At 50.0% G+C, this 23257-nt stretch overlaps 10 protein-coding genes across 10 annotated transcripts; 7 read left to right on the top strand and 3 right to left on the bottom strand.

Annotated features, from left to right (window-relative positions):
- Window positions 1–39: 39 nt before the first annotated feature.
- Window positions 40–1925, bottom strand: TGAM01_v207691 (major facilitator superfamily transporter; the record flags this gene model as incomplete). Its single annotated transcript, XM_018805185.1, has 3 exons — window positions 40–1291; window positions 1357–1644; window positions 1708–1925. The coding sequence occupies 3 exons, from the start codon at window positions 1923–1925 to the stop codon at window positions 40–42; spliced, it is 1758 nt and encodes a 585-aa protein (XP_018661635.1).
- Window positions 1926–4829: 2904 nt separating this feature from the next.
- Window positions 4830–6138, top strand: TGAM01_v207690 (hypothetical protein; the record flags this gene model as incomplete). The annotated part of the gene is made up of 2 exons (XM_018805182.1): window positions 4830–5201; window positions 5257–6138. 2 exons carry the CDS (start codon window positions 4830–4832, stop codon window positions 6136–6138), a joined length of 1254 nt encoding a protein of 417 aa, XP_018661632.1.
- A 1380-nt stretch (window positions 6139–7518) lies between these two features.
- Window positions 7519–8215, top strand: TGAM01_v207689 (hypothetical protein; the record flags this gene model as incomplete). The annotated part of the gene is made up of 3 exons (XM_018805181.1): window positions 7519–7540; window positions 7578–7627; window positions 7757–8215. The coding sequence occupies 3 exons, from the start codon at window positions 7519–7521 to the stop codon at window positions 8213–8215; spliced, it is 531 nt and encodes a 176-aa protein (XP_018661631.1).
- A 1479-nt stretch (window positions 8216–9694) lies between these two features.
- Window positions 9695–10754, top strand: TGAM01_v207688 (hypothetical protein; the record flags this gene model as incomplete). The annotated part of the gene is made up of 3 exons (XM_024550142.1): window positions 9695–10160; window positions 10227–10387; window positions 10737–10754. The coding sequence occupies 3 exons, from the start codon at window positions 9695–9697 to the stop codon at window positions 10752–10754; spliced, it is 645 nt and encodes a 214-aa protein (XP_024405107.1).
- A 312-nt stretch (window positions 10755–11066) lies between these two features.
- TGAM01_v207687 (hypothetical protein) lies at window positions 11067–12076 on the bottom strand (the record flags this gene model as incomplete). Its single annotated transcript, XM_018805179.1, has 3 exons — window positions 11067–11361; window positions 11419–11797; window positions 11869–12076. The coding sequence occupies 3 exons, from the start codon at window positions 12074–12076 to the stop codon at window positions 11067–11069; spliced, it is 882 nt and encodes a 293-aa protein (XP_018661629.1).
- A 1000-nt stretch (window positions 12077–13076) lies between these two features.
- On the top strand, window positions 13077–14059 carry TGAM01_v207686 (hypothetical protein; the record flags this gene model as incomplete). Its single annotated transcript, XM_018805178.1, has 3 exons — window positions 13077–13203; window positions 13278–13348; window positions 13478–14059. The coding sequence occupies 3 exons, from the start codon at window positions 13077–13079 to the stop codon at window positions 14057–14059; spliced, it is 780 nt and encodes a 259-aa protein (XP_018661628.1).
- A 137-nt stretch (window positions 14060–14196) lies between these two features.
- Window positions 14197–14993, bottom strand: TGAM01_v207685 (hypothetical protein; the record flags this gene model as incomplete). The annotated part of the gene is made up of 2 exons (XM_018805177.1): window positions 14197–14925; window positions 14991–14993. 2 exons carry the CDS (start codon window positions 14991–14993, stop codon window positions 14197–14199), a joined length of 732 nt encoding a protein of 243 aa, XP_018661627.1.
- A 796-nt stretch (window positions 14994–15789) lies between these two features.
- TGAM01_v207684 (hypothetical protein) lies at window positions 15790–17346 on the top strand (the record flags this gene model as incomplete). Its single annotated transcript, XM_018805176.1, has 1 exon — window positions 15790–17346. The coding sequence occupies one exon, from the start codon at window positions 15790–15792 to the stop codon at window positions 17344–17346; it is 1557 nt and encodes a 518-aa protein (XP_018661626.1).
- Window positions 17347–18147: 801 nt separating this feature from the next.
- Window positions 18148–19914, top strand: TGAM01_v207683 (hypothetical protein; the record flags this gene model as incomplete). The annotated part of the gene is made up of 4 exons (XM_018805175.2): window positions 18148–18436; window positions 18497–18532; window positions 18588–19072; window positions 19135–19914. 4 exons carry the CDS (start codon window positions 18148–18150, stop codon window positions 19912–19914), a joined length of 1590 nt encoding a protein of 529 aa, XP_018661625.2.
- Window positions 19915–21941: 2027 nt separating this feature from the next.
- TGAM01_v207682 (hypothetical protein) lies at window positions 21942–22899 on the top strand (the record flags this gene model as incomplete). Its single annotated transcript, XM_018805174.1, has 2 exons — window positions 21942–22325; window positions 22378–22899. The coding sequence occupies 2 exons, from the start codon at window positions 21942–21944 to the stop codon at window positions 22897–22899; spliced, it is 906 nt and encodes a 301-aa protein (XP_018661624.1).
- Between the last annotated feature and the right edge of the window lie 358 nt (window positions 22900–23257).

The following is a 23257-nucleotide window of genomic DNA, read 5'->3' as shown; positions in this document are numbered from 1 at the left end:
AGCAAAGGTGAGCGATATGCGTATTTGATGTTGCCAAGGTCAGATGACATTGCCACGCGTCTGTTTCAGGTCGCGAAGCTTGATGTCTCGCCACATCCACGTACATCCCCAGCCAACCACGATGAAGCATACACTCGTAATCAGCATGAGGCGCTGAGACTCTCCGTATGCGATGGAAATGCCATGCCGGATTTCCGAACCAACAGGGTATCCTAGCTGGGTGTAGAGATTGCCGTAGATTGCGTCCACGGGAGCATCAGCCGGAAGATTCTTGATCAAGTTCTTCTTGAATGTGCCCGTCCAGATGGCGGCGGCAATTGTTGACCCGATGGCGCTACCAATGCTAGAAAAGAGGTCAAGAATGGCCATAATGACGGCGATATGCTGATGATCCGAAGGAGCCATCATAGCCATCTCTCCAGCGACAACCATGGGACCACCAGCGAAAGCAACAAAGATTTGAGTCATGACGACATAGCCAATCTTTGAATCAGGCTGTCGGAACTGTATCATGAGCCCAACACCAAGAAGTGTGAGAGGAAGCGCATACAGAGTCGCAGTCCACTTGAATCTCCCAGTGAGGCGGGTAAAGTAGGCAAGGACAAGAGCCGCGAAGCACGAGCCGACGCGGTAAATGTTACCGATGTAAGTAGCTTTGGTAATACCAGTGTTCCAGACAACAAGCAGCATGGAGCTGAAATAGCTGCCCCAGATTGACGAGTTGGCAAAGACGAAAAAGAACATCATGCCCGCGAAGAAGACGGTCCGATCCATCAGCAAGTTTACTGGGATGAACTTGACAGGCGCTAGATATGCCTCGTAGAACACAAATGCAATGATGAGAATGCCGCCAACGATGATGAAAGCAATGATGATTGGCGCACGCCACTGCTCAGCTTGGTACGAGTAGATGGAGAAGGAAAGCAAAAACAAGGCCATCCCCGTGGCAAGAATGAGAATGCCGATTATATCCACCTCGATAAAGTATTTCTTGACAGCGGAAAAGGTGAGTCGGCCGGATTTCGATGTAAGCAGCCCCTGCTTGCGAGCTTTGACGTGGTTCCAGATGAAGAGTGCACCTAGAGGACCGACAACAATGGGGGTTACGATGGACCAGATTCCAAAACCCCATCGCCAACCGATATGGGCAATGACGCTGTCTGCGATTGGACCACCCGCAAATGTGGTGGCGATGTATGGAGATGTTGCAAAGGCAAGCATAAGAGGTCGGTTTATAAGGGAGGTGGTATCGGCGATGAAGATGGTAATACAGTAGCTGACGCCTTGAGATCTGAAGAGGGTACACAGATCGTTAGCCAGCTCGGAAGAAACGAACAGAAAAAACACTCAACGTACCCAATAGATGAAAAGACTTGAGCTGCAGCATACGTCTCAACGTTGTTACAGCCAGCCATCATAACAAAGCCAACAACCCAGATCAGCAGCATAAGGAGCAGCCCCTGAGGCCTACCCCAAGTATCGAGAATCTTGGCCAGTGGAAGTTTGGTAAGTCCACCAAAGATGCTGGCCATGATACCAGTCGCTGCCGTTAGGGAATGCTGCTGAAAGGAACTGGTGACAAAGGGATTCAGAGCACCGGTGACAACCTCTTCGATCGATGTGATGAAGTAGATGAGCCAGATACTGTAATTTTTAAACCAACATTAGCATACCATCATAGTTGGTTAATTCTGTGATTTGCCTCACATAATGTAGGCACCGACCATGCTCCGCGTCGACCAAACCTGTGCGGCCGCCTCGATCTTTTGGACACCACCTTGAACATGTTCGTCCCCGCCACTGCTCAAGTCAGGCTCCTCTGAAATTTGCGCGGGATCCTTTTGGCCTCTGCCCTTTTCGTCGGCAATATCTGGTACAGCCGTAGCTATTTCCCCCTCAGGGACAGCCTTCGAAAACAAACCCATTGTGAATAGCGAGTAAAGCTTCGTCACGTTTGACCAACGCTCGCAGAGACGCAGAGGTCAAAATAGAGCTGAGGAGGAGGGGAGCAGTTGCCAACAGACTAGGGCATTTTCCGGGGCTGGGAATCGGCTCCGACGGGCTTTTATTTCTTTACAAGAAATTTCATGCCTGGCGGTAACGTCTTGGCAAAGCGTGGTAGAGTGGTAGAGCTAACAGAAACAGATACCTAATAGATAGTAATGCGAGTGGGCAAGGCGATCTAAAGCGGCAGGGTTTTCTAAAATGCCTCTCGGAAAGCGATCGGGTTACGAAAAAAGAGCGGCATACTGCAAAGCGTTAACATAAACAGCAAAGGATGCCGTGCTGCATGGGAATTATCAGGGATCAGGGCCGCGAGCCCCTCTCTTGGTGCATCCTCCGAGGTGTGTAAGGACCGGGATGGCATCCAGTAGGTGTGATCTTATCTGATCATCAGATAAAAATTTTATCAGATCATATCCACCATCATCACCAATCCTGCCAGTCACAGCACGCCGCTGAGCTTTCAGCTTCGTATTAGCGCCAACACGCTCGCCAGCACTTACCGCTTTAGCTTGAGGCCGGGTGGTTGCCAAGGCCTGACGGCTCGGCGAATATGCAGTATTGAACTGAACCAAACCGCATGTGAAATTAGAGTAGTAAAAGCATACGAGCGATTTCGGCTGGAACGAGGCTTGGCTGCGCTTTAGTACTTGTTTAAACAGGTAAGGCTAGCTGGCGACCTGAGTTCTAGACAAAAGAGACCGGATATTGATGGCAAAAGGCCCTTGGTCTGGACGCTTTGACGCGCGATTTAGAAGAGTCTCTGAACTACATTTATGTTGCCTCCCCACCATTGGGTTGAAGGAACTGAAAACCCTTTCTCGACATTAAGCTATCTGTTTTACCCCTTTTTCTTTTCGTTTGCTTTCGTTTGGATAACTCATTTACTGGGAGCTCTTTTCCTAGGCAACGTTCGCTTCAACCCGCCGTCATGAAGACAACTACACTCCTCGTTGCCGCCTCCGTGGCTGGCGTCGTAGCGGCACAGAGTCTATCAGATTATTTTCCAAAGTGCTCCATAGACTGTCTTGAAGAGGCGACTAAGCAAGCGACCGATTGCTCAACAACTGATGCAGTCTGCTTCTGTGTACAGAGCAACTACGAGGCCATCTACAACTCGGGACTTGCGTGTGTTCTCAAAGACTGTGGCAACGATGTTGCCGTCGGTAAGATTAAGATTCCACTTTTTCGAGCAAATAAGAAGTAAACAGCATTATGGCGTAAACAAACTGACAATTTTGTATCAATAACTTAGACAAGGTCCTCCCCGCAGCTATTCAGTTTTGCTCCGCCGCTTCTTCGTCCGCGTCTGCAGCGGCTACAGCCACAACCGCGGATAAGTCTACTTCTGCTACCGCTGCCACAACTCCAAAGACGACAAACGCGACTCAGACCACGGAAGCAGCGGAGACGACAACTCCACAGACGACATCATCTGCATTGCCCACGACTACTGGGGCTGTAAGCTCGAACACCGCGGCATCTGGTAGACCTGCGTCGACTACGCGCGCCTCGACTTCGCTGAGCACTGCCGCTGCGGCTGCTGCGAAGCCACTGGTCACGGCCGCAATGATTGTTGCCGGCGCAGTGGCCATGATTTAGGAGTTGTACGCATAAAGCGAGATGAATGTTCTGCCCTCTATCAGGCACTCTGTTCGATTCAGATCGAGATTTGATGGGGAAACAGGGTCCTCGGAGAGAGCCCACTCTGAGCTGACGAAACATGTAGGGACATGTGCGTGCCTAAGCTTTTTCATCATTCGTAATGTTAATTAAACCGGACCAGCCGTGCAAAGAGTCATTGATGCTGGGCTGAGATTGAGAATAACACATGTATCTTAAAAGAATACTAGTATACACACATGTTGTGACCTTGCCCTTTATTGCAGCATGTACATGTAGTTAAGTACGTGGATGTCGTGTAACGAGTCAGCCAAGCCGGCATCGACAATACCTCTTACCTGTCCTATACGTGTAATACCTATCCATGATGCCAGATGGACGACCCATCGTAAATGCTCACAAATGTTTCGTACCCGGTACTTGGGCGGTGCCAGGGTCGTATGTCGAAAACAACATACATAGTACGCTCTGCCGCTGGACTGGCGGTGTCGCAGCGCAAATCATGTGGCCAGCTGCTCCATGATGTCAGCGGATTAGCGCTTGTCAAAAAGCCGCAGCAGCGCACATGCAGCCGGCGCGGACCCTTATAGGCGCCAAAGTGCTATGCCCGGTGCCTGTACATGTACATGCAGCCCCGAGGCGACATGCAAGCAGAAAATAATCGCCCCCCGTCCAATACAGTCCCGTCCAGTCCAGTCCCGTCCAGCGCATCAGGCGATGACCAGCGTCAGTCAAATCTGCAGCCTCAGCACGCCTCCATTGACCGTGTAACTTCGGTGCATGCCAGCCGCTGTGAGTCCCGCGTACGTGGCGGCCACGGCGCGATGGAGACGGGCGAGCAGCGCCGGCGAAAAAGGGACGCCCACGTGACCCCTTTTGCGCAGAGCGATGTGGACGCCAAGGGACCCAAACCCGACCACCCCACCGGCCCGTATGCGGCAGGTCACGATTCTGGCTGGCGCTGACCCAGCAGAGCAGGCGCCTCGACCCGACTCTGAGCTCTGCCGTGCTCTGCTCGAAAATCCCGACAGCAGAACACACAGCTTATATCCCACGAGCCGCTGCTTCACACGGGCCTGCCGATAGGGGGGCCTCGCCGTGCTTGCCTGCGAGCCTCGAACACCCCGTGACTGACCGTGACCGTGCTCCGGGACGGATGCCCGCCGCCCGGCCTCTGGGGACCGAGCTGATCTGATCCCGCCATGTCTGAAGACGACATCGATCTCGCCGGCGACGCTCAAGGGCCCGGCCGCGTCGATCGCGACCGCCGGGCGCCGAGGTTTAGCTGGACGCCCGCCTACGAGACCACCTTCTTCCGCAGCCTGTGCGAGAGCGTGCAGCTGGGCATGCGGGAGAACAGCAGCTTCAAGGCCGAGGCGTGGGAGCGCGCCGCCCAGGCCCTGCAGGAGCATCACGGCGCCTACCCGGCCAAAAGCCACCTGATCAACAAGAGCGACAATGCCCGCAAGCGGTTCCGGCTGTGGCGAGGCCTGCGAGAGGACCCGGAGTTTCTGTACAACGCCCAGACGAGGACTGTGACGGCGACCGAGGAGGCATGGAAAGCGCACATCGAGGTTAGCTTTTGCCCACACGCCTGTTCGCCGACGCCGGTTTGCTGATTTGACTTAGCGCGAGCCTCTGTCGCGAGCCCTCAGGGGGAGGCCGTTCGACCACGAAGAATACATGGAGGTGCTGTACCCGGACGTTGTTGGGTCCGGCGGTGCGCCCAAGAGGATCATGAAGCCCCGGCGGAAGACCGACGGCCAGCCGTGCGACGACACGGAGATGCCGGGCACCGGCGTTTTGAACCTGCAGGCCGACTCGACGCCGCTCCTGGTACAAGAATCTTCCGATGGACAGAGCCAACCACCACCGTCGCCGCAGAAGAGCTCCCAGAATCAAGCACCAGTTATAGCTCTCTCATCCGCATCAGGCACTCACCAGCGTCCCACCACCGCGCCCTCTGTGCCACGCAACCTGACCGCTGCGCAGGCAACGGTTCTCACGCCTCCTGAAGACTCACAGCCCCAAAGCCGGAAGCGACCCTCGCCCATGGCTTCGTTGCATTCTGTAGACTTTTCCTCGCCAGCATCTGGGCCAGCTCTGTCGCAATCAGCACTACCAAACTCGCCAGAAAAGCGCCGTCGACTGTCCCATCGAGATGACAGTGGCTCAAGCGCAAGCGTGCCTACGCCCCTGTTGGCCTCTTCTCTCCCAGCCGCGGGGACGAAATCGACCCCTGACCCTCGATCCCGTCCGGAAACCCAGGCGGCCCATCTTCAGACGATTATAGAAGCGCTCGACTATTTTTCCAAGGCAAGCAGGTCGCGTATGTGGCGGGAAGAGGCGGTCGACTTGCTCTTCAAGGACTTTGCCGACGAGGATGCGGATCTGAAGATTAACATATCGGAGACTGTTTTGAGCGACGAGCACAAGGCCATGGTGTTTTGCAAGATGCCCCTGCATCTGCGGCAGCACTGGATCAAAAAGCTCCGTGGCAACAAGACATAGAAGAGAGCGACTTTAGAGATACCCCCATGAAGACGAATTTTGTGTACGAAAGACCGGACGCAGTATTATTAAATACTGTTGGAGTTTTTTCAAACTTTTAGCGGCGTGATGGTGTCGAGACTCATTTGGAGATGCGTGTTGAGAGATACCATGATACCCCGATTCGCGGCGTTGGAATCACAATTGCATTTCAGCGAAGATTGTTGTCGTTATATCAGTGCGGACGGCCGAATGGCGTTGTGTTTTTGCATTCATCTTTTTAAACTGTTCTCATGAGCAACTTCTTGCCTATAGCTTTTTTTCTTTTTCTCTTCCTTTTACCACAACACCTTTTTCTCTCCTTCTCTTTTGTTTCAACTCATATATACCTACCTTTCAAAGCTTACAAGCTCTCTTTTTTCTCTTGGTCGACGATGTGTGGGAGTCTAGAGGAGACTTTCGGTCATTTTTGGATGGATGAATAGCTCTTTTGTATCAAGCCATTTCAATTTGGAAAAGACAAAAAATAAAACCCACGAAAACAGAAAAGATGAGATGGCATAACTGCGTCCGCGTGAAGACTGCTGCAGCTGGTTTGTGCTCGTGCTGTGGAGAGAATCACACTCTGCGATGTGGTCGTAGTAACTCCGTACAGCAGGCTTATTCGAATCATACCACTAGGTGCATAGTTTGTTTTTTTATTCACTACTCGCGATCCAATCGATCTGCGAACCATTGCAGGGGCTCATCACTCGCGAGCTGCATTGCGATATTTTCAAACGTGGTTCGGCGAGTAATGAATGCGACAAGTGGAGAGAGGAGACTCCCGCAGTTTGTCTCAAGCAAGTCATTTCACTTCTCTGCACCTGGGCCCCGGCTCTGTTTTAGTTACGTGACCAGCACCGCCGTGGTGGCTTGTTCCTCTCCCATCTAAAACATGCATAACCAACCCCTGTTCCTGTAGAACCCCGTAGAAACAGCCCCAATCTTGCCGGGATTGATGTAATCGACGCCGGTTTTTGTTCCCTGCCAAGGCACGAACACGCACGAAAAGGCACAGCACAGGCTTTTGGATCGCTTCGACCGCGGCCGGGGTCGAGCCGCATACGTCATCATCACAGCTTTGAGACTGCTAGTTTGGCTCGGTTTCCATTTTTTTGGCGTGACTTTGCGTTTGCGTCACATGCATCTGGTGCTATTTTGTCTGCTTTCTGCGAGAATTTAGTCTGATACTTAAGGTCGCTGCCATCCTTCCCTTTCTAATCTGAGAAGAGCTAAAATCGACATCTTGTCAATTACCACCATCGCCAGATTTCACCACTTTCCACCTCGAGTGCTGTGATTTTTTACATTTCCATCTTCTCTTCAATTGATCAACCAAACCGTCAACAGTGAGTCAGCATGCTACCCCTCCAAACTTGGAGTGAGATTTCGCGATGTCTTCTAACAATGGGGAACAGTGTCCTACGCCGACGTTACTGCACAGGGTGCCAGACAGAGCCCGGAAGAGGTAAGACACACACAATTTCTTCAATTCCTTCTCCAGCCGCCATTCGCAATGAAAAGATTTGCCAATTCACCTGAGAAAGAAGAAGAAAAAAAACATCCGAGGCCCAGCCAGTTGCTAATGATGTCATAGGCCGCTGCCCCTCAAATGCCCGAAATCATCCCCAACGAGTCTGCTTCCACCGCGTCTCTCATCGACGTCGATCTGCCTAGCGTGCACACCGTCCACTCAGACTTCCTCGAGCAGGACATCAAGACCGAGACGCAGGCCGAGCGCATCCGCCGTGAGGAGGAGGCCGCGCGCTCCAAAGAGGGCGCCAAGCGCAAGGCCACTAGCAAGGCCAAGCAGGCCGACTCGTGGATCACGCGCAAGTTCTCGCAGCTCTCCGACGGCAGCGTCACGGCCATTGCCATTGCCAACGTGGCGGGCATCGTGGGAGTTAGCGGCTTCCTGGGCTACCGCGCGTGGGGCCTGTATGAGAGGAGCAGGCTGGACTTGAAGCACATTGGCGTTGGCGTTGGCGTGCTGGCTGCTGTTGGTGCCGTGGAGGCGGTGCTAGGTCGCTACCTGTACAGGGGCAGGAAAGATTGATTTGTCTTCTCCCTAACGAAATGAAGAAATATGGCGGGCGATTTGCGTTACTTGTTTAATCACGGTTGAACTCCATCTTATTTTCTTTTGTCAAGGATTAGGCGTCTGGGTTAAGGGAGAGCTTGGCAGTTGATTCTTTCTCAGGCCTAATTGTGGCCACGATTGTTATTACGGCCGTTAAATATATAAAACAATGAACATATATCCATCCTTTTTTTTTTCTTCTGATTTGCACTGGTAACGACTGCGTGATTTTTGAAGCTGGCTAGTGAAGATATCCCAGGCGCACCTAGACTTCTCAACCAATTGCCGCATTGTCACAGATGATCAGTTTCTTGCTGTGATTATGCTATTGCAAATATGTATTCAGCATCAATATACTCTTGTCAAAAAGCATTTAATATTTCTCCATCGCTGTACAATGTGGGTCTTCTCATCTCACATATAGATAACAAAGAGCTACCCTAAAGCTAAATTGGGGAAATTTGTTTTTTGAAATTTTAATGGCATAAAAAAGCCATACTAAAGTTAAAACTCTACATAAATCACCTCGAAACTCGATATTCGATATTCGCAACGACATCTGCCAAGTACAGATATGTACACACTCATATACGAGTCACCCACCATCAATCAGTAGGTAGATATGAATAAGAAGATAAAATCCATGCAAAAGTGCAAAAAAAAACATTGCTCACGGCAGGGCTTGAACCTGCGGCCTCCGCATTACCAAGATTTCAGCTGAAGCTGAAGTATTAGTACGAAGCTCTAACCAACTGAGCTACGCGAGCCGGCGATTATGTAATCAAGTAAACTCTCTTAGTGAGAGCTCGTTGTTAGTGCCAGGTTTCTTACTTTATTATAAACCCAAAGCAAAGCTTAGGTTAGCGCCGTGAGTAACATCCTTTAAAAACAGAAGCAAGTGCCTCTATTTTTTTACTCAAGTCGTGTGAATATAGCAGACTATACTCATCCTAGAAGATCGTACGCGAACCAGTTTCTTGCCCTAGTTAGTTTCAAACCACGTGAAGAAGCCTTAGCAATCGTGCTGAGGAAGAAAGTCGACCAACCTGTAGCTCTGTGTTTCATATCTGACCAAGTAATAACGAGGCGCTCTTCCTTATCGGCGCCGTGACGTCATCGTCAGCATCCCACGCGGCAGCTTTCTCATCTCATCTCATCCTCCCTCTTACAATGCCGCTCACCATGGATAGAAGATCCCTTTGCCAGACACACTTTACTCTCTCGACTGAGAATAGGAAGATAAAAGAGAAAGACCAAGTATAAAACTTCAAACAGCAGTTCGTAGCCAGCAAACGTGTGCCGAAGATACCGAGCAAGCCTTATATAAAGCGAGGAGCTTCTCTTCCATCTGCCGCTGCTTTCCACCAAGAAAACACCCCGAATAATTTCCGTATCTCACCATCACCATCATCTCCCATGCTGCCTCTCAGATCCAGATCCAGCCTCAACAGCGCCATGCACTCCCTCCGCCTCCGCCACGCCCGCGACGAAGACGTCCCCGCCATGGCCGCCCTCGACGTCGCCGCCTTCCTCGACAGCCCCATGCACAAGGCCATGTTCCCCAAACGCCTGCGCATCAAGCCCGGCATCCAGGACCAGCTGGAGTGGAACATCTTGCGGATGCGCAGGGGCCTGGCGGATGCGAACCTGCACCATCTCGTCGTGCTGGCGGACGCGCCCGAGGAAGGGGAGATTATCGTCGGATGCGCCGAGTGGTCGGCGCCGGCAGCGGGCGCGGGCGAGTACGAGGAGGAGGAGGGCAAGACTGCGGAGGAGAAGGCCAAGGATATGGAGTTGAGGCTGGCGAGGCTGCCGCCGTTTCTGGACAAGGGGGCCTTGCTGGATGCCAATGATGAAGTCATGGAGTTGATTGAAAAGTCCAGAGATGCGTTCAAGGGGGAGAATAGGCATAATATGTGGAGTGAGTACATGCATATATTATACAGAGATTCAAAGGACGCCATTTCTAACTGCAAGTTACATATAGCCCTCAACTCCATCTCAGTAGACGGCGACTATCGAGGCATCGGCATCGGCAAGATGATGACGCGATGGGGCATGGACAGGGCAGACGAAGACAAGAAAGGCATTTGGATCATCTCATCTTCCCTGGGCCAGCAGTTGTATAAGTCGCTGGGATTCAAGCAGGTTGCCGAGGGCTCAAGACTGGGCGAGCCGCAGTATCTCATGCTAAAGTTTCACGAACCCAAGCAAGAGCCCGCGCCTGAGCCTGAGCTTGTACCCGAGCTAGAGCCCATGGTCGTTCCTCAGCCTGTGCCTGTTCTTGAACCTGTGCCGGTTTCTGTGCCGGCGCCGGTGCCTGTGGCTGAGTCTATAGCTGAGCCTGGGCTAAATGGTGTGAGCACTACGGCGTAACGGGTATCAGCAGAGCAATATGGAAATTTTGGGATAGGTTGGACTTTGGATTGGTGGAAAGGCGTTGTTTTTGATGGTTGGTTTCTTGAATCATTTTGACATTTTTGCATACCGTAGATAGGATTTCAGCACATGCTAGGCTAGGTAGTTTTGGGCGTTTTTCTCAGCGTCAGCGTATTGTAACAGCAGTTTGAGAAGTTGAATATCATCAATTGTTCATGTGTTAATACAATATAGATGCAAGCCGTCTACCTTCCCATGGCTTCCTTTTTGCGCACCATCCATGCAGTATTGGAACACACCTGGGCCCCGTATCATACAGACCACGTAATATACATCAAAGGCAATCCCCATTGAATCCACCGGCTGCCTTTGTTTTATTGCTCCATCTATGTCTTTAAACACCGTATTTTTGTTCTCTTCATATTTGCTTCTTCTCACATTACTTTATTTATTTCTGCTCCTTCTGTTCGCTGGCTACTCTGGGGACTGAGCTCTCCACCAGCTTGACGCCAGGCAGGTTGTCTGTCTCAGCGGCATCAGAGTGACGGCCCTGAGCAAGTTTGGCTTCTCGGAGTTGTTGTCGGTCTTCTTCATCAACGGGTGCGGCGGGGACTTCGGAGGGTGCAGCCTTGGCGGCGGGAGCAGCAGCAGCCGCGGCGTCACCAGCTTCGGCCTCAGCTTCTTCGTCTTCAAGCTCGGAGCCGTAAATTTCGGGGTACTGTCGGAAACACTCTTGCATGCCCCTATCAAATTGTCAGTCAAATGTCCTCAACGAGAGCGTCTATCATCCGGGCTCATACTGGAACTTGTCAATGCAGTCCATGCCCTTGGGCTCCTCGGTAGAGTAGACAAAGCAGCTAAAGGCAGTCTTGAACTCCTCTCCGCAAGGACCATGCGCCATGCCACCCAGGCAGGGGCAGTCCCAGTTGATTTCTCCAGTTTCGGGATTGAAGGCTCCCTCCTGGCTAGCCTCCTCTTCCAGGGCATCGGGAGATCCGCCAAAGCCAACAGCGCTCTGGGCGGGAGCCTCTGACTTGTCGTCGGTCTTGACGGCCTCTGTCTTGGCGGGAGCCGGCTCGGCAGTCTTGGGGCTAACATCCTTTCGCTTCTTCTCGATCAATGCATCGACGGTGGGCAGCTCGTTTTCGGTATACGGGGCGGGAATAGGCAGGGCGTGAGCTGCGTCAGAAGTCAGTAAAAGATCCAAAGACTTACACATTGATAGAGCTAAGATAGGAAAAGCTTCATACCCTCGACCTCATCCGCGAATACGGAGCTTGTGTTGTAGTAGTAAACACCGGCAACCGCCAAACCCCATCGAAGTGCAGAGCTCTTCCATGATCGAGACCTATCCGCGGGAGCAGTTGAGGCAAATCGCCGAGGGGCCGTCCGGATAGCGGCGGTGCGCAAAGTGCTGGCAGCAGGCCGTGAGGCGTTTCTTAGTGCTGTACGATACATTGTGGATGGATTATTATATAAAGAGACGGATAGAAGAATCAATGGGGGGAAAAGAAGAGGTTAGTGGGCGAGGGGAAGAGCAGCAATGCCTGCGGCCGGATATGTAATCGAAGAGAAAAAAAGATGGCCTGCATGACAAAATCGCCAAGATTGGTCAGCGCGAGCCCATCTCCAATTCCGTAGAGTGCTTGCGCCAAAATGAGCTCATTTAGCCGACAATTACCCATCATTCAGACAGTATTGAGAGGAAGAAGCTCTTTACGCTTCAGCATCAAGCATTGCCCGAATATGCCTGCAATTGTAGCAATGTTCCATGAATAACAAACTTGCATAGTATTAGAATCTCTCGATTGACGGGGAACAAGATATTTATTTCGCATAATAGTCCGACATACTCTCTGCACCAGTGCGCTCAGCCCCTCAATCGAATGATGCTGATTACTCAAAATGTGATGAGAGCAGGCTGTCCCAGCAGCACAATACATGGCCTGGATGACAGTTATTATTGCATTGCAATGCATGTTTAATTAACAAAACAAAAAGATCAGCAATCGAGCAATGCATCCAGATCTCCCCAGCATCTGGCCTCGCTCCGACGTTTATCCACGCTGCTGCAACCGAACTTTAAGTGCCCGCAGCAAAGGGCACTGGTACCTGCAGCCCTGAGTTTTGGTGTAACGATACAAGGGGAGCCTGGTCACGGCAGGATGTGAATTGTGAGCTTGGACTGAGATCACAGGCCATCACAAGCTCCTTTACGAGCTGAGCTGAGCTGAAATTCCAGGTCGCGCGAGCACTTTTATTGACTGAAAAATCGAGGAGAGAAAAAAGCAGTGACCATCTTTTTCTTCCTCTCTTAAGCTTTCTCGTTTTGCCCTTCATAAATAGCCCCCCTTCTTCAAGAAAAGTGATGCGCCTCCTCTGAGAGACAGCCGTCCTTCTTCTTCTCTTCTCCCTCGCCAAATCTACTTCGATACTCGCGCATCGGCAGCAGTTCACCATGGACTCGGTCTTCGAGTGGCAGCCTAACAGGTTTCTGCAGGACCAGCAAAGCCAGAATTTTGCTCTCCTGGTGCTCAATCAGCCTCTCAAGAATGGCAGCAACCTGCGCAAGCTCTGGAGAAATTGTATGCCCGCCCAAGAAGATTTGCTGCCCCTCCAAAACAAGCTTGACGGAACCAACAGCTGACCCTTGACACAGCGTCTCTCCGCATAGCGGCTGATGGAGGCGCCAATCGTCTTCACGAGCTCTCGTCATTTCAAGGCAAATTTGTGAGTATCGCCATCATCGCATATCACGGCATGAAATCATCAACTCTGTTCTGTCATTTGCTTTCTTTCTTTTCTCACTTCACACTATTGAGACTATCGTGACACGTATAGCATCTAACAAATCTGTAGTCAAACCTACAAGTCATCATCGGTGATCTTGATTCGTTGAGACCATCGGTTCACAACTTTTACACCTCGCAGCACACCCCTGCTCAAATCATCAAAGATGCCGACCAATACTCCACCGACTTTGGCAAGGCCATCACTTGGATCCGCAAGACGCAGCCTCCCGGGACCGATATCATCGCCCTAGGCGGCATCGGCGGGCGAATCGACCAAGGCCTCAGCCAGCTCCACCACCTTTACCTCTTCCAATCCGACCCCGCGTATGCAGATGGCCGCATCTATCTTCTCTCAGGGTCCAGCTTGACGTTCCTCCTCAAGACCGGCACGCATCGCATCCAGGTCAAAGAGGACGGCGAGGAAGAGGTGTTTGGCAAGCACGTCGGAATCATCCCGCTCAAGGAGCCGAGCCACATCACAACCAAAGGCCTGGAGTGGGACGTGACTGACTGGGAAACGCAGATGGGCGGCAAGCTCAGCACCAGCAACCACGTTCTCCCAGAAACAAAGATTGTCGAGGTCCAAACGACCAAAGACGTCCTCTTCACGATAGCACTTAGCAATCTCGATGGCGAGGAAGACGGCTAGCGCATCGTATGACTTGAAGGAAGGAAGAGGGAAATTTTATCATCATCTCTTGATAGCTCTCAAAGAAGTTATGAATGGCCATTTTTTGATATCCATACCCAACGCCTTGGCGCCTTTCCCACATGCCGCGTCCCCGTTTACCGTAAATAGTGAAGAACTAGCCAGCAAAAGAAGAAAAATACAATCACTCCTGCGATGAATATCCACTTGTCCTCTCGGGCACGGCGCTCGACCATGCGAATAGTATCACCACTAATGCCCAGGGTATTGGCCACGCCGTATAGCCGCTTTTGCGTGTTCTTCAGCGTTTCTCGCTGCTGGCCCAAGTCCCCCAGCACAGCCTGTCCTCTGGCGATGAAATCGTCCAAGGCGTGATTCGTGTTACTGAAGAAGTTTTGTTCTCGGAAAGCATGCGCCTCGCGGAACTCATCGCCAGCGCCGGTCGTCATCGAGGTGCTGTTTGAGCTGTGATGCCGAGGCTGAAAGGTGGAATGCGTCGCCGTTGCGGGAGCATTGGCATATGGATTTTCTGGCGTTGCATTGTACGGTCTTCTCCCCAACAGCTCTGATCGGTTGTGGTTGTGCTGCGCTTCCTCTCGCGCCTTCTTCAGGCCATCGAGGTCGCCGCGGAACTGGGAGAGCTCCTCGCGAAATTTCTTGACCCGCTCAAGCGCCTCCTCTTGCTTCTTCGGGACGATTTCCTGGCGCGCAAGGTTGTGGTATTCGTCGAGCGATTTTGCGAATGATGTCAGGGACACTGAGACGCTGCCAATCTCGGCGGGCGTGGGTGAATTCTTGGCCTGAACATTGGAGAGGTCACTGCGGATGGCCTTGCTCTGCCGCAGCACCGTATTGTATGCGACGTTCTAGCGCAGTTGTTTAGCAAAAGGGGAAACACAAACAACAATGGACTGTCGTTCTCCCTACTCACCATCTTGGCAGCGACAGAAGCATGTAAAGCTAGAGCTCAATCCTTATCCCCTATGCAGGAGAGACTGGCAACTGGAGCTACTCGTCCATCAAGACATGCTCTGAGTGGCCACATCGCTGCTATGCCCCGGAGTGTGGGGTTTTTCCACGCCGTGGCGCACCAGGTACCGGAGCAAAGTACCGCGGCGCCTACATTCGCGATTACAACTGTGGAGTCGACAGAACCAAGCCGAGAGAAAGAAAATAAAGTATGCGAATAAATAAACAATATTGTGTATCAGAAGATTCAATGATACAGACTACAAGAGCTGTTTCGCCAAGTGTAGAGCAATCTAAGGAGCTAAGGAGCTAAGCAAGGCACGATTGGAATACTAGGACGTTAAATCTCAAAACACCAACTGTAATTGGCCCATACCGCAGCTTGCATCCTACCAGATCAGCATCGCAGGTGTATAATCATCAGATTTGAAGAGCCTCTCGAGAACGCGAAAACCCCCTTTCACGTTGTTGACCGCAAAATGACCAAGAAAGGCGTTACACCGTGATATATTACCTATTTCAGGCGCCCCAGCCAAATTTGCCGATTTCGGCACCGAGCCCGGCGAGATCTTCACGGCTCATTGTTGCCGACCACTGACCGATAATGCGGCCCTGCGTGGAGTAGGAGGAGCTTGATTTTTTTCACTTTTAACCTCCTTCTTATTCCCGGTTTAAGATTCTTTCATAAAAGCCAAGCTTTCTATCTTCTATCTCTCAAAACTTCACAAAAGGATGAGATTTCCGGCATCCTCATCAACATCATGAGTTCCTCGCCAGAAGACACAAAAAGCGGCTCAGATTCGGAGAAGAATCGGCTCTCACTTGAACTCGCCGATGCGGAGAAACAGCCCGTACCGGTTGTAGAGACAGTACCGCCTCCATACTCGATATTCACAACATGGCAGAAACGAATGCTGGCTCTTGGAGTCGCCTCCACGGCTTTCTTCTCACCTATATCAGCTCAGATCTACCTGCCGGCGTTGACACAGCTATCGGATGAGCTTCATGTTTCGAGCACCCAAATTAATCTTACTATTACGACTTATATGATTTTTCAGGGCATTACTCCCATGTTCCTGGGGTCGCTGGCGGACAGTGGTGGAAGACGACCGGCCTATATCATCTGTTTCGTGATATACATTGGCGCTAACATTGGCCTTGCTCTTGCTCCAAGCTACGGGGCTATTCTTGGTCTTCGATGTCTCCAGTCTGCTGGTTCAAGCACCACCGTGGCACTGTGCATGGCCGTCGTGGCAGATGTCATCACGTCTGCCGAGCGAGGCCAATATGTCGGCTATACTGTTGTGCCTATAGTTCTCGCCCCGGCGCTCGGTCCCATCATTGGAGGGGCCCTCTCTCAAACGCTCGGATGGAGAGCCATCTTTTGGTTTCTGACCATATTCGCGGGAGTTACTCTTTTCCTCATTGTCATGTTTCTGCCCGAAACCTGCCGTCACATCGTTGGAGATGGTTCCATCTATCCACCACCACTTTACAGATCAGGCTGGCAGATCTTGACAGCACGGCATAACAAGGATCGCAAGGCCCCTCCGGCCAAAAATGCCTTCAAGTTCAAACCGCCTAATATCCTGGGCTCTCTTCTCATGCTACTGGAGAAGGAGACCGGGCTCCTCCTTGGCACCAGCAGTCTCATTTTTGCCGGCTTTTACTGCATTGCCACTGCGATGCCCACTCTATTTGCAAACTCGTATGGATACGATGAAATTACAGTGGGATTGATGTACTTGCCATTGGCAGCCGGCTCGGTTCTTGCCGCCATGATTGTCGGACCCGGAATCAACTGGAATTATAAACGGCACTGCCAGAAGCTAGGCATACCTCTCGATCGTAGCCGCCAACAAGATCTTTCCAACTTTCCCATTGAGCGCGTGCGGCTGGAGATTGGACTCCCACTGCTTGGCGTCAGCGGTCTTTCTCTCATCGGCTGGGGCTGGGCCATGGAACGAGTGGTTCACGTCTCAGTTCCCTGCATCGTCAGTTGTCTGATGGGCATGGGCATGATTGGCTTCAACAATACGTCCAACACGTTGCTCGTCGACCTCCACCCTGGAAAAGCTGGTACTGCTACTGCTGCGAACAACTTCACTCGATGCTTAGTTGGAGCCGGAGCCAGTGCGGCAATTGTTCCTCTGATGGATGCCATTGGCGTGGGCTGGTCCTTTACAATGATTGGCCTCATTTATATAGTTTGTGCTTTACCATTGTGTCTGATCATGGCGAGAGGCATCAAGTGGCGGGCTGAAAAGAGGGCAAAGGAGGAGCGTAAACAGAAGAAGAAGGAAGAAACTGCCCCATGATGATGAAATGAGATGGCGCAAAAACGGATCATTTAGAACAGTTGCTGAGATACCCTTTTCTCAAATTCTAAAAGCATGCAAGGCTCATACAGCATATATTACATAGCGATTATCTTAGATTTTATCAGTACACATTTAATTAATATACGAGTACAAAGTACTGTCAGTCTCAAATTTTGCAGCTTACATTTAGGGACAAGGGTCTAGAAGGAATTGAATACATGTAGCCCAATACACGTCTTCTCTAAATCTAGAACATGCCGCTAGAGCAGTGATCTAGGAACTATTCATATTACTTAAATATACGCGTACTGGTAATAATGATTGTATGTACGTGTATAACTGAAATTATCGTTTCTAGTGTTTGGCTTTATCTGCATCATTACGAGTTCTTGCTTAAATTGTCTCCCGTTCTCCCAAATTTTTTTTTTGCATCTATACCACGTATACCAAAAAAGAAATAGGTTTCAAAAAGATACAAAATATACCAATCAGTACAAATCTTTTGATTCTGCATCTATCAGCAGCGTTGTTGTTGCAATATAATGAAAGATCTACACTTGGTTGGAGTATCTGCGTGCATGAAAATAACCTACCCTAGAGCGCTTAGGTCAGACCCTGTTAGCGAATAACTCTCGATATAATGATCGGGCTTTCCACAACTTTTCCACTTGTTATCAACTGCAAAAAGTGTAACGCTGCACAGCGGCCCAAGAAAAGATGAAGCCATGAATAGCTGCGACTATTATTTTCTTGTTTTCGAGTTCTGCTAGCGACCAGCTAGATGTTTTGTGAAAAGACATGGTATCCGGGTTAATATGGAGCGCCGCTTGCGTTCTAGGCTATGGCATTTGTTTGCTACTTCTGAGCCTCGCATCAATTGCCTTGTATAGGCTGTTATTTCATCCTCTTGCGCGAGTGCCGGGCCCAAAAATAGCTGCCATCTCTAATGTATGGCATGCATATCATGCGCGAAATGGTGGCATGTTCGAATTGGCATGCACACTGCACCAGAAGTATGGCGAAATCGTGCGAGTTGGCCCTGATGAACTTTGGTTCAACAGCATGGAGGCCTTTGACAAGATCTACAGTGAGTTGATGTCTTTCATGATGGAATTGTTTGACTTATTGACACTTAAACTCATTATAGGTAGCACTAAAGGATACGACAAGAGTGATTTCTACTGTATGTTGATGTGTTGAGCATGATGATGACTGTTTACTAACCATCCAATTTTCAGTGGCAACCAGCTTAATCATGCCAAAAATAGATCGCCTCTTGCGCCCTCACTTTGTTGACAGCTTAGATTTACTCTCCGAGAGGGACATGAAGCGCTATCGTCTCCAAAGACGGCTGATTGGGCGAGTCTATCAAACAGCCAATGTGACGAAATTCGAAGCAGCAGTCAACGATGTTATTAAGCAAGTTATTATGCGACTGAAGGATTTGGATGGCGCCGAAATAGACTTGAAAGAGTGGATGCACATCATTGCCGTCGAGTGCCTTGGAGCTTGCGTACTATCTTGGTCTCCGGGACTGCTCAAAGCTGGAACTGACTGGGGATCAAGTGGCCACAGCTATCTTGCTTGGAGGAGGAAGAGTGTCATGGGCCTGTTTCCGACAATGACCAAATTGACGATGTGTACAAACTTATTCGAATGGGTATTCAGAGATGTCTGGAACTTGAAATACACTGCTCCACCCAACTTTCGATCATTCTTTCCTGTCAGTATAACCGCAGCTACTCCGTTTTCCTGGAGCAATTTTTGACCTACTTAGGGACTTAGGACGTGGGAAAGCGTATATCTCGAAGGATTAAAACTGCCATGAACCCAAAAGCTCATAAAGATCGCCGGTTAGATCTAATGGCAGACCTCATTCAACTCCACAAAGATAAGCCTGAATTCACGGAAGTTTATCTTCGAAAAATGGCAATGACGAATTTTGGCGCGGGGCATGACACGATGGCTTCGACTTTGACAGCCATCTTCACAATGATTGGCACACACAACGACGTACAAAAGAAAGTAACAGAAGAAATCCGGGGCGCCAATGATCCATTATCGTATGCGGGCGCAGCCCAGTTGCAGTATACACGCGCCGCTTCAAGAGAGGCCATGCGCCTTCATCCAGCCTTGACAATGTCTCTCTCTCGCCGAGTTCCTGATAACGGCCTGTATATCCATGGGCACTTCATCCCGGGAGGCACGACAGTCGGGTGCAACCCAGCGGCGTTGCATCGAAATGCAAACATTGTGACAGGCTCAGACCCAGAGGCCTACAACCCGGACCGATGGCTCAGTGGCGACGCTCTTGACGTGCGCCTCATGGAACGCTACAGCCTCAACTGGGGCGGTGGCCCAAGGACTTGTCCGGGCAAGAACTTGGCCGAGATGGTGGTGTACAAAGTCGTATCAGCCCTATTCGAACGATTCGATGTAGAAGTGGTGGCACCAGCGCAAATTGGGCAACCATCGTATTACATGTCGATGATCACAGGCGCAAAGGCCCGATTCTTGCCCGTCACTCCACTGATGGACGAGCAAGGCTCCAAAAGAATTGGTTAGGCGATGAGGAGATATAGCAGCAGCTGAGATTTACAAAGATTATCGATGCCGGATTAAGTACCTTGCTACGTCGAACGATTTGACTGCGATAACTTCCTTATAAAGTATTTCACTAGGTAGTTAATCTTGGCAATCGTTTGACCAATTGTAGCTGTCAGTGGAGGAGAATTCTATCAAACCCGCAGTCTAATGACATTTTGACTGAATCCGGCGATACATACCCAAAGCAAAGTCCATTGTGTTTCGGAAAGAGCTACTAGGAGCCGAAGCAGGTGTTTCGGCTTCTCGTGCCAAAGTCCGCCGAAGATAACGGAAAAGGTGTGTGGCACTAAGCAAGGTTTCCACATTAGCAGCGAAGCTCCAGCTCCAAGTCCTTTTTCCGTCTGTTTGAAGTATGTATGCATGTACAAGGGTTGCATCTTATCAAAGCGGGACCGCAGTCCTCACTAGCAATCATTTCGAGTTACATGTTCTTTCAACAGAGTTGACAGCTACTTACCTATCAATCTGACTTTATTTGCTGTATACATGTATGATAAAGACTTCAAGTCAGTTACCGAAATAACATCTACCCGGCGTGCAATTAAATATTCACCAACAAAGCGGGTTCGGTAGTTAAACAAAGTTTGGTTAAATTACGGTATAGGAGTCCGAAAAAAAAGAAAAAACAAATTAGGTGTAAGTCTTTCTAGATATAGCCAAATTATGTTTTGTTTTCTGTTTTGTGACTCATCACTCTCACATACACATTCTTGCTCTGTGTGTTCGTCTTTTCGCTCTGCCGTTATGCTCCCGGCTTATCCAAAGGAGCCCGCGTTCCCGAGACGCCACTGGTATGAGAATTAGATTCTAACCAAATCATGTCAAGGTTCATTGCAAACTAACTTGGCGAAGTTTTTACGAAATTTGGAGCGAGCGCTCTTATCTCCTTCGCCTAGGGCCGCCTGGGCAGTTGTGCTGGCCACCCCTTGTTGGGATCCATTGACCGCAGGCGGAGCAACGTACAGCCATAATAAAATGGTGGCGCTATTGTTCAAAGGGGAGAGTAAATATCGAATAACTCAGATTAGATTTGAGCTCGAGGAGAAAGTAATGGAATGCTTGCTGTGTATAAACAATTAAGGAGCTTGGCCATCTGGGACCTTTATAACTTTGATATTCCTCTGCCAAGAACTCAGCACTAGCAATTCCATACAAGTATATGCGTTTAGCCTATTGCTGCCTACCTATATATCTGTGGTATCACGATGATGCCTTTGAGAAGGCGCATGCTGCTGTTTCTTCAAGATTTGCGTTGTACGCTTTCAATCCATCTCGTACTACGGTAATCCTACCTGACTAGGGTATAGTATTTGTGTAACTGAGGCCTCCTACGAAATAAAAAATGAGGAATTATGAAGTTTAGCGGTGCAATGACAAAGACCAATAGTAAAATATCCTTTATAAATATATATGTATTGGTGTTTGAAAAAGATTGAAGCTTATAAATTTCGACAGGGTTATTTGCGAATGGGGTATACCGAAATATAAACTTCGCACTTATGGTAGCAAAGAATTCAGTTTTAGTTGAATTGTTAGTACAAGCCAATACCTACCTACCTACCTGCCCAGGTCCTATTGACCTTGGTATGGTGGTACGTGCGTGAAGGCCGTGAAACCGCCACGTGGAATACCAGAACACTCTGCCCCAATCAACAGTTCCGTGCCTAGGCACCCAGAAGCCTGACGAAAATAATTGTTACACGAAAACAAAGCCCGACGAAAACATATTGTCGCACACATAGAGCCTGACGAGAATCAGTTGTCGCACAATAATCCGGCAAGAATTCTCTCTCCGCCAAAAAGCTGACGAATGATAATGTCGCACGAATGTTATTCCAACGAATAAGAGCAATATTTCATCCATTCGCTGAGCAGAAAGTGAAGACAAAGCAATCGTGCTTTTTGCCTGAGGCAACAGTTCCTCACCTCTTCATCGTTTGGCGACTCATCCGTCTCGCAGAAGAGAACTGTTTCATCAAGCAACCATGGATCCTTACGAAGCCGAAGCGGGCAAAATCCCGCCTACAGACCTCTACTATGATCTCCCCCTCTATGGCCGCTATAATCCCAGCCCACAAGACTTTAAACCACTAGAGGAACACTGCAACTCAAACACGCAAGAAGCACTGCAGTACTGGACAGGAGTTATCGAAAAGTGTGATGCGACATGCTATGTGTATCAGAATCCGTTTGGAGGCCGAGATGTGTTCGCTCTCGGCAGCATCATCGTCAAGTCATGCCACTTGGGAACGAGAGATGCTGGCGCAGAGTCGTCTCGGGACTATTCGATAGCAGACGAAAATGAGGTTGCGGCAATACAGCTGGTTCCCAAGACTGTACCAGTACCCCGGATCCTTTTTAGTGGAAAGGTGAAAATCATTTCGAAAGCTAGCGATGTATACTTTACTGATGGTTTCATAGCTCAAAGGAAAGGACGTCATTGTCCAGGAAAGAATTCCCGGCGTCGCACTGAATGTAGCATGGCCATATCTCTCGCCTACACAGAAGGCTTCTTTCAAAACGCAAACCCGAAAGATGATACTCGAACTTAGCACCGTGAAGCCTCCTTCAACAGTATTAGAGCCAACTTATCTCGTATCCGATTCGAATCCTATGGTCAATCGAGATATCTCGTCGGTCGAAGGCGCGACCCTCTTTAGTGATCGCTCAGAAAGGGATTCAAGAGAGCTAAACTTCATGCACAACGATTTGCAACCCTCGAATATCATTGTGCGGAATGATCAAATTGTGGGCATCGTCGACTGGGAGCACGCTGGTTGGTTTTACTGGGACGATGTGGGTGTCGTCCACTCCCAGTTTCGCACGCCAAATAGAGAAGACTTTGCCGGTGTACAACTTTCCGAAGAAGAATTGGAGGATTTGGAATATTGGGGCGATCTTTACGCCTTTAACTCTTCAGTTAGCAGCATGTGCTCTGAGTAACTTCCGGTGGAGAGATCAGCTATCATGCGAGGTGCATTATTTGAACTCTGAAATACAGCATAGAGTACTCAGCCATAGCTAGAGAGCAGTTGGCTAGAGAAACTGTCCAAAGCTTCCCCAAACGCCTTTTCCAACAATGTTGATGTCGTATATAAATGTCTTACCGTCAGCGAGCTCTCGCCCATATCAAGCCGTCCCACATGCGCGCTGGATGTCGACCAAAGACAATCTGTAAGCTGGCCTTGCCGCACCGGTCTCACTGCTTGACTCAGGGGCATCGTCTTTCTCATTCGTATAGAAAGAGGCCAAATCGCCTGTGAGACCGCCACCAACTGGTGCTTTTGTTGGCGACGAACTA

Source organism: Trichoderma gamsii (assembly GCF_001481775.2).
Source record: "Trichoderma gamsii strain T6085 chromosome Unknown Scaffold_29.2, whole genome shotgun sequence".
Classification (NCBI taxonomy): domain Eukaryota; kingdom Fungi; phylum Ascomycota; class Sordariomycetes; order Hypocreales; family Hypocreaceae; genus Trichoderma; species Trichoderma gamsii.
Note: the sequence above shows the minus strand (reverse complement) of the source record. Positions and strands in the feature narration are given on the sequence as shown.